This window comes from Asparagus officinalis, chromosome 1 (genome assembly GCF_001876935.1).
Source record: "Asparagus officinalis chromosome 1, Aspof.V1, whole genome shotgun sequence".
Taxonomy (NCBI): domain Eukaryota; kingdom Viridiplantae; phylum Streptophyta; class Magnoliopsida; order Asparagales; family Asparagaceae; genus Asparagus; species Asparagus officinalis.
In genome coordinates, this window is record NC_033794.1 from 118,525,002 (window position 1) to 118,535,083 (window position 10,082).

General features: G+C 39.3%; 1 protein-coding gene across 1 annotated transcript in view; it reads left to right on the top strand.

Moving 5' to 3' along the window:
- The window catches only part of LOC109829173 (ABC transporter B family member 11-like), a 13,216-nt gene continuing 3,991 nt past the window's right edge, over nt 858-10,082 (top strand). Inside the window, exons 1-6 of the mRNA XM_020396314.1 lie at nt 858-1,021; nt 1,719-1,940; nt 2,018-2,256; nt 2,612-3,137; nt 3,231-3,504; nt 4,053-4,722. Of these exons, the coding sequence (XP_020251903.1) occupies nt 860-1,021; nt 1,719-1,940; nt 2,018-2,256; nt 2,612-3,137; nt 3,231-3,504; nt 4,053-4,722 (2,093 nt within the window). The 5' untranslated portion in view covers nt 858-859. The remainder of the gene's footprint in view (nt 1,022-1,718; nt 1,941-2,017; nt 2,257-2,611; nt 3,138-3,230; nt 3,505-4,052; nt 4,723-10,082) is intronic.

The window sequence follows — 10,082 nt, forward strand, 5'->3', positions numbered from 1 at the left end:
GGATCTGCTCCTAAAATTGTAATTTCTTGTTGGATTAATAAGAAATTTACTGTATGGCTCCCGAGGACGTAGGCAGTTGCCGAACCTCGTAAATCTTGGTGTACTGTTCTCTATACCGCGTTTCCGTTGCATTAGGGGATTTAGGCGTTAAATTCCCAACACAGTCTCCTCAAATAGTAAGTTTATGGAGAAGTATATGAGTATTGAGTAATAATTATTTCTCAACATTTTAACCATGGTATATCTATAAATTTTTATTTTTATTTTTAATAGATTTAGCTTACACGTGAGTGAGCCGAACACAATTCGAATACAATTGGTAGCTCTCTTGAGCTTTCATTAAGTATAATGGTTGATATCTCAACGAATTTTAACCATGGTTTGGAAGCACTCTTGAGGTTTCATTAAATATAGTACATTGGATCGTTCTTGTTTTCCATAGTGTAGAAAATCCTTTGAGGCCACTGTATCTCCAACAAGTCTTTCATTTTAACTTAAAAGTAGTTTCGTCTTTGTGAGATATTCTTTATATCTGATGAGCTCTTGCCAGGTTTTGGAACTCAACCCTTCAACATTTCAGTAAAAAATTGACAACTAAATAAGCTATTGCTTTGGAGTTTGGGCTTTCCATATCAATTGGAAAACGGGGATGTAGGAGTAAATCCTACGAGTTAGGTCTATCAAAGCATTCCTACAGATCCTACATTTTCTGCTTATATCGATACATCACTGTCTATTACGCTGTGAAGTTTCTAAGCCATACAACCAGTTTCATAAAAAGCTCTGAATTTGCAATTTGAAATAAGTGAAGGAAGCTTGATTGCTTTTTCATTTTTCTTTGGCAGAGGTATCATGTTGGATGGTTTCTGGTGAAAGGCAAGCAACACGTATACGCGGCTTATACTTGAAGAACATACTAAGACAGGATATTGCATTTTTTGACAATGAAACGACAACAGGGCAAGTCATTGGAAGAATGTCTGGAGATACGATTCTGATTCAGGAAGCCATTGGTGAAAAGGTATCAGTGTTATTGGCCTAAGGCATATCCCACTTTCTCATCTTGCGAATTTCCTTTCAATTGACGCTCAAAGCAAGCCCACTATTTAATAGTTGTGATGGGCTCTAATCTAGGTGTTCTTAGTACATGATTACACTGACAGTTCCATAATTATCCAAAAACTAGTTATGAATTGGCCTTCTTCCATATTATATCTGATCTGATATAATTAAATAGCCAAAGCTTCTAGGCATATCTCTTTCTTTTTGTTTTCCTTACGAGGTTAAATTGCAGACAACGCCCCTCCGTGTATACCTTTCGTAGCATGTATGACCCTTCAATTATTTCATTAAATTAAACTTAACTTCCCAAAAATCTAGCATTTATGACCCTTTAATTATTCATTAAAACTTAACTTCCCAAAAATCATGACGGAGAGGGGAGTTATTTGCAATCTATTCCTCTAAAAGTACCTATCTGAGATTGTTAAGTGGTAACAGTATCGTTGAGGGTTGATAATACTACTGCATGTATGGATGAAGAGGGTTATTTGAAGCTGACTAGTCTTCTTACTGTGTGCTTCGCAATAATTCTGTACACCACTCAGTAGTTTTATAATCTATCATAATATATTAATATATTCGATGAAATTTCCTCAATTATTGTGAATATGTTCATTTTCCTTATGATACGTTCTCTTCACTTGTTTATTCTATAGGTTGGGAGGTGCATTCAGCTCGTTTCAACCTTCTTTGGTGGCTTCATTGTAGCATTTGCAAGAGGATGGCTTCTGACACTCGTCATGCTGTCAAGTATTCCTCTTATTATCGCTTCTGGAGCAGTGTTGTCATTAATCATATCAAAACTATCAAGCCGTGGACAAAAGGCCTATGCTGAAGCTGGAACTGTAGTTGAACAAACTGTCAGCTCAATTAGAACAGTATGTATAAGCCTATCGATGCTTGTTTTGAATCTTTTACTATCTTTCTTACATTTTTTCTTTATATAAACAAATAGGTTGTTTCCTTCACTGGAGAGAAACAGGCCATTGAAAATTACACTAGATTAGTTAAACGTGCATACAAATCTGCTGTTCAAGAAGGGATTGCTTCAGGCCTTGGAGTTGGTTGTGTTCTATTAATTCTCTTCGGTAGCTATGCTTTAGCTATATGGTTCGGTTCCAAGCTGATCGTAAAGAAAGGATATACCGGAGGATCAGTTATCAATGTCATGACGGCTGTGATGACTGGTGGAATGTATGCCGTGCCTCATTCAATTATATTGTGCCTCATTCAATTATATCTATCATTCAATTTTGGGTTAATTGCAGTTAAACCCCCTCTAGTATCACCCAATTGCAGTGGACCCCATCTAGTTCTATTTTTGAAGGTAGACCCCCTGAGCAAAATTATTTTTCTATTTGTTGACAAATAGACCTCGTGAAGGTAAAAGAGTAAAAAAAAAACACTCAGTGGGTGTATTTGCAATAATAGAACTAGGGAGCGTCTACCTGCAATTGGGCAATTGTACAGAGGGTCTATCTGCAACTAACCCTTCAATTCTTAAGACATTTTAATTACACTGAGTCATTTGCTTGAACTGTGTTAACAGGTCCCTTGGTCAGGCATCCCCATGCATAGCCGCATTTGCATCAGGACAAGCCGCAGCATATAAGATGTTTGAAACAATCAACCGCAAGCCAAGTATTGATGCTAATGAGATGAATGGGCTTGTGTTGGAGGACGTCAAGGGTGATATCGAGCTGAAAGATATTTACTTCAGCTACCCAGCAAGGCCTGATCATTTGATATTTGACGGGTTCTCATTGTATATTCCTAGCGGCACAACCATGGCTCTAGTTGGGGAGAGTGGCAGCGGAAAATCAACTGTGGTTAGCTTGGTTGAGAGATTTTATGATCCACAGTCTGGAGAAGTGTTAATTGATGGTGTGAACCTCAAGAGCCTGAGGCTTAAATGGATAAGAAAGAAAATTGGACTTGTTAGTCAAGAGCCTATATTATTTACCACCACTATCAGAGAAAATATTGCATATGGAAAGGAAGATGCAACGAACGAAGAAATTCGGAGAGCTATGGAGCTTGCTAATGCCTCAAAATTCATTGACAAAATGCCCAATGTAAGCGATTAGCCTTTACTCAAGTTCAGCTACTTTATAAATTTATTTTGCTGCATAGTTAATTGTTCTGTTGGCTGAATTTTTTTCCTGAAGGGGCTAGACACAATGGTCGGTGAGCATGGAACACAACTATCCGGTGGACAAAAACAAAGGATTGCAATTGCAAGAGCTATTCTGAAGAACCCTAAGATTTTACTGCTCGATGAAGCAACAAGTGCACTGGATGCAGAGTCTGAAAGAATAGTTCAAGATGCATTGCTTAGGATCATGGTAGACAGGACCACGATTGTTGTTGCTCACCGTTTAAGTACTGTGAAGAATGCTGATTCTATATCAGTTGTCCACCGGGGTAAACTCATCGAGCAAGGTAGAAAAATCAACGTGTCTCAATATAAAAAGTAGGATTAATTGCGGATAAGCCTCCTGTGCTATCGCCCAATGTGGAGAGACCCCCTGTAGATTGCTGCAGATAGACCCCTAGAGTGAAATTATCTTGACTGTTTTACCCTTAGAGAGAGATCGACAACTCCTAAGGGTAAAAGAGTAAAAAAAGATTTCACTTGAGGGTCTATCTGCAACAATAGAAATACATGGGTTCTATTCGCAATTGGGAAATAGTACAAGGGGTTTGTCCGCAATTAACCCTACAAATATCCAGTGTGAAATTGAAGAATAGGTGGGGCAAGTATACTAAGCCTTGTATATGTGTGTGTGTATGTGTGTGTGTATACACATACATCCATATATGTGTGTATGCGTGTGTGTAAAAGTTGCCCTCAATTTCACGTCTTGCATTCTTCCATTAGCCGACTGAGAACCTCTGAGTTGTTATATATATTTCACAAAGATATATAAATATAGACAAAATATTTAATAGTAATAGTGTGAATAACTCGATACACGGTTTCCAACCAGGTTCTCACTCGGAACTGATCAAGGACCTTGATGGTGCTTATTCTCAACTCGTACGCCTACAAGAGATTAACAATGAATCTGAAGAAGTACCATCATCTGAACCAGAAAAGTCCGCTTCAATCTTTCATTCTACAAAATCTTTTGGCAGATACAACAGCCAAAGGGCATCCTTTAAAAGATCTACCAGTAAAGGCTCTTCACCCAGTAGAAGCGGTCGGCGTTCTTTTACGCTCTCTTTTCAATTGCCTGGTTCCTTCTCAATCCAAGATGAAAGCCATGAATATGAACAAAAAGATCTTGAATCTAAGCAGGAGGCTCGCAAGAGTGTTTCTATGACAAGACTACTCTCCCTTAACAAGCCAGAGATTCCAATTCTTCTACTCGGAGTGCTTGCTGCTGCTGTACATGGAGTGATCTTTCCAGTGTTTGGAATATTGATGTCAAGTGCCATTAAATCATTCTTTAAACCCCCGAACGAGCTTTTGAAAGATGCTCAGTTTTGGGCGCTGTTGTACTTTGTTCTCGGAATCATCTCTCTATTTTCAGTGCCTTTTCAGCACTTATTCTTCGGAATGGCAGGTGGCAGGCTAGTAAAACGCATCCGTACCTTATCGTTTGCAAGGATGGTGCACCAGGAGATCAGTTGGTTTGATGAACCCTCAAATTCTAGGTAATGCTCGATCTTCTTTCATTAGAACCAGTATCCTACTGATAGGGTTAATTGCAGATAGACTCCCTGTACTATCACTTAATTGAGGATAGATCCCTTGCAGTTGAGTGAAATTCTTTGACTCTTTTACCCTCTGGAGCTCTATTTGTCACTCTCTCAGGGTAAAAGAGTAAAAAAAAAAAATCCTGTGGGACGGGGTTCTATCTGCAATTGTATGATATTACAGGGAGTCTACCTACATATATATACATACACACATATACATATATATACATATACTCACACACATATATACATACATAATTACATATATGTATATATCTATATAGATACATGTTGGGAAATTACTCAAATTCCCCTATTGCCAGATTTAAGAGAAAGCGAAATGAATGCGTAAAAAGAGGGACACGCAAGATTTACGTGGTTCGGCACAAACTTGCCTACGATCACGGGCTGCTGCAGATCTTTCACTATGAAGAGAAATTTTACAACACTCACAAATTTCCCACAACCAATCCCTACTCTGAAAATTGCTCACAATTTTCTCTCACAAAGACTTTCTCTAAGCCTCTCTTTTCTCTCTCTTACTCTTCTATAAGAAAAGTTGTTTCTGTGATGAGTTTTTCCTTAAGAGTTTAGGGTCTATTTATAGTATTTTGAAAAAATACTATGCATCAATAATTTATTACTGGTGCGACCCGCGATGGGGCTCGTGGTGGGGCCCACTCTTCTTTTTCTCCTTCAAAATTTTCGGCCACCGAAAGAATATGTTGGCTTCTTCATTTTGTCAACAAAGAGAAGAGGGGTGGTGGCTTTCGGTGGCAGCCAATGTTGACTAACAATCTCCCACTTGAAGACTAATTTTAATCTGTCTTCACATCTCGATCTCTGTAGCAGCTCTTTCCCGATCTTATTACTATTACAGGCCAACTGAAGCTGAACACAGCTTCAGTTTGTCAGTAGTCACCGTCTTTGTCAGCATGTCTGTCGGATTTTGAGCTCCACTAATCTTTTCAAGCTTTAAAATTCCATCTTCCAGAAGTGATCGGATAAAATGATATCGCATCTGTATGTGCTTCGTTCTGGAATGAAAGGACGAATTCTTTGCTAGATGAATAGCACTTTGACTATCGTAATATAAGACATTGTCTTCTTGTTTCTTGCCTAACTCATCCAAGGAACTTTGAAGCCAAACCATTTCTTTGCTGGCTTCTGTAACAGCGACATATTCTGCTTTAGTTGTGGAGAGAGCAATATCTTTTGCAGTTGAGAAACCCAACTCACTGCTATACCTCCTAGAGTATAGACATACCATGTAGTATTTTTTCTGACATCAACATTTCCTATGGTACCCCGTAGATATCTGAGGATCCATTTGACTGCTTCCCAGTGTATCTTGCCTGGATCATTCATGTACCTGCTAGCAGCTCCCACTGCTTGAGCAATATCTGGTTTTGTACAAACCATGACATACATCAGACTTCCAATAGCTGAGACGTACGGGACCTTCGCCATGTGTGCACGTCTTTGGAAAGTCTGAAATGAACACCTAAACGTGTACCCACTGGTTTCGCATCTTGCATGTTGAACCTGGAGAGTACTTTGTTGATGTACTCAGCCTGTGATAACATCAAAATCCTAGACTTCATGTCTCTCTTGATCCTCATTCCAAGAATCTGCTTTGCAGCGCCAAGATCTTTCATTGCGAACTGCTTTGACAATTTTTACTTCAAATTTGTAATCTCTTACAGATCTGAACCTGCAACGAGCATGTCATCAACGTATAATAACAAACTAATAAAACTATTGTCAAACCTCTTGAGATAGCAACAATGATCTGCTTGGCATCTAATGAAACCGCTGCTCATAAAGCTGTCAAACTTCTTTTACCACTGCCTGAGAGCTTATTTTAATCCATACAAGCTCTTTTTCAACCGACATACTAGATTTTCCTCGCCTGCCTTTATGAAGCCTTCTAGTTGCTTCATATAAATCTCCTTCTCCAAATCACCATGAAGGAAAACTGTTTTTACATCTAATTGCTCAAGATGTAAATTCTCAGCAACTATAATTTTTAACACCAGTCTGATTGTAGTCAGTTTCACGACCGGAGAGAAAATTTTATTATAGTCAATACCTTTCTTTTGCTGAAAGCCTTTGACAACCAACCTTGCCTTGTAGCGCTTGTTCCCATCATGTTCTTCTTTGATCCTGTAAATCCACTTGTTATGAAGAACTTTCTTACCTGGTGGTAATTCAGCTAAGTCCCATGTCTGATTTGACATGAGCGAGTCCATCTCATCTTGCATAGCAGACTCCCACTTGACTGAATCCTCCACCTGCATTGTTTCGTCATAACATTCCGGTTCACCACTGTCAGTCAGCAACAGGTAGTGCAAAGAAGGTGAACAACGCGGGGTTGGCTTAGAAATTCTGGAGGAGCGTCTCACTTCTGACGTGCTTGGTTCTTCTTAAACTGCTTCAGGGCTAGTTTGAACATCATTTTTAGAAATCTCCTCAAATTCAGCAAATTTCTTTGTTTCAGCTTTTGTACTGGAGCTACTTGATTCTGCAGTTGATCTGTCTTTGTACATCACATTCTCATTGAATATGACATCTCTGCTTCTGATGATCTTCCGATTTTTATAGTCCCAAAATCGGTAACCAAACTCATCACCACCATAACCAACAAAAACACATTTGTTAGATTTGGCATCAAGTTTACTTCTTTCAGTAGAATCTATGTGTACATAAGAGATACAACCAAAAATTCTTAAATGCGAAAGGTTTACCTCTTTTTTGCTCCAAGATTCTTTCGGTATTCCACCGTCCAAGGGAACTGAGGGACCGCAATTGATTAGGTAGGCTACGGTATTGATAGCTTCAGCCCATAGGATCTTAGGTAAGCCAACATGTATCCTCATGCTTCTGGCACGTTCATTCAAAGTTCTGTTCATGTGCTCCGCTACACCATTCTGTTGTGGTGTCATGGGAACTGTTTTCTCCATCTTGATCCCGCTGTTTACGCAAATTTTTTTAAATCTACTGTCTTTGTATTCTCCTCCATTTTCTGACCTCAACCGCTTTATCTTCAAACCACTTTTATTTTCCACTATGGCCTTCCATTTTCTGAAGGTATCAAAGACTTCTAATTTCTTCTTCAGAAAATAAACCGACACCTTCCTTGTAGAATCATCAATGAATGTGACATAGTATAGTGAGCCTGCAAGGGATGGAACTGGAGATGACCCCCATACGTCAGTATGAATCAATTCTAACTTTCCTGTCTTGGGTGTCTTGCCAATCTTTGCAAAACTAACTTTGTTCTGTTTGCCAAAGATACAATCCTCGTATAAGTCAACATCTATATTCTTCAGATCTGGCAGCTTCCCTTTTGACAGAAGTATCTTCATCACTTTTTCGCTCATATGGCCAAGCCTTTGGTGTCATAGGTTTGATTTTTTATCTGCATCTGTTACTGTAATAATATTCTCTACGTTAGAGGTTACATAGAGAGTATCACTTTTCTTAACTCGAGCAATGACGAGTGCTCCTTTGGTAATCTTTCATTCATGACCCGAGAAGGTTGTACAATAACCCTCTCCATTAAGCTATTCCACAAAGATCAAATTCTTTCTAAGGCCAGGAATATGTCTCACTCCTTGCAGCTTCCATGTGATCTGAGTTGGTAATTTTAATCGAATGTCTCCCTTGCCAACAATCTTTAAGGTTTCATTATCTGCTAGATGTACCTTTTCGAAATCATCGCTGACATAGTTCTCTATGATTTCTTGGCATTGGGTGGAATGGAAGGATGCCACTGAATCAAGAATCCATGATTCAATCGGACTGTTGACGCTTAGAATCATAGCATCACCTCCTTCCTCGATCACGTTGGCAGACTCCTGTGCACCGGTATTTTTTTCGGTGCCCGGCACTCCTTGAAATGACCCTTCTTGTCATAATTGTAGCACTTGAAATCTTTCTTTCCCGATCTAGATTTGCTTGTTCTATATTTTGATCTGCCGTGATTTGAACTTCTTTCTGAAGTTCTTCCCCTAGACTCCGTGTGTAAAGCTGAGGAGGTTGAAGCTCTTGTTGCTTCCCGATGAGCTACTCACAACCGTGACTGTAGCGTTCCAGCTTTCTGGTAGGGAAGATAAAAGGATCAACGCTCGAACTTCCTCATCAAACTCAATCCCAACTGAACTCAACTGGATTGTGATTGTGTTGAGTTCATTGAGATGTTGAGCTACCGATGCGCCTTCTGTTATCCGCAAATTGAACAGCCGCCTCATTAAGTGAACTTTGTTTGCGACAGAGGGCTTCTCATACATGCTGCAGAGAACCGCCATAAGACCCGCCGTGATCTTTTTCTTTACTATGTTGAAAGCAATATTACGGGATAACGTCAATGGGATAACTCCAAGAGCTTGTCTGTCGAGAAGAGCCCATTCTTCATCCTTCATATCATATGGCTTACTTCCTGAGAGAGGTTGATACAACTTCTTCTGGTACAGATAGTCTTCGATCTGCATCTTTTAAAAGACAAAGTCCGCACCATCGAACTTTTTAATTTTCACCTTCCCTTCATCTGCAGCTATCGTTCCCACTCGAATCTGGCTTCTTCTAGATTGTTTTTGACAATTTCTGTGAACCACCGTGTATTAGAACACTGCTCTCAACGAACAAGTATCGCCGGTAAAATTTTACTATTCACAAAATTTACTATTCATGTGAATAGTAATCTTACAGAAAAATTAACAGGAGTCACAACCAGAGCTCTGATACCAGTTGTTAGGAAATTACTCAGATTCCCCTATTGCCAGATTTAAGAGAAAACAAAATGAATGCGTAAAAAGAGGGACACGCAAGATTAAGTGGTTCGGCACAAACTTGTCTACATCCACGGGCTGCAGCAGATCTTTCACTATAAAGAGAAATTTTACAACGCTCTCACAAATTTCCCACAACCCAATCCCTACTCTGAAAATTGCTCACAATTTTTTCTCACAAAGACTTTTCTCTAAGCCTCTCTTTTCTCTCTCTTACTTTTCTATAAGAGGAGTTGTTTCTGGAATGAGTTTTTCCTTAAGAGTTTGGGGCCTATTTATAGTGTTTTGAAAAAAATACTATGCACCAATAATTTATTACTGGTAGGACCCGTGGCGAGGCCCGTGGTGGGGGCCCACCCTTCTTTTTCTCCTTCAAAATTTTCGTCCACCGAAAGAATGTTGGCTTTTTTATTTTGTCAACAAAGGGAAGAGGGGTGGTGGCTTTCGATGGCAGCCAATGTTGACTAACAACACACACACACATACGTATATATGTATATGTTTGTGTGCATATGTACACATGCG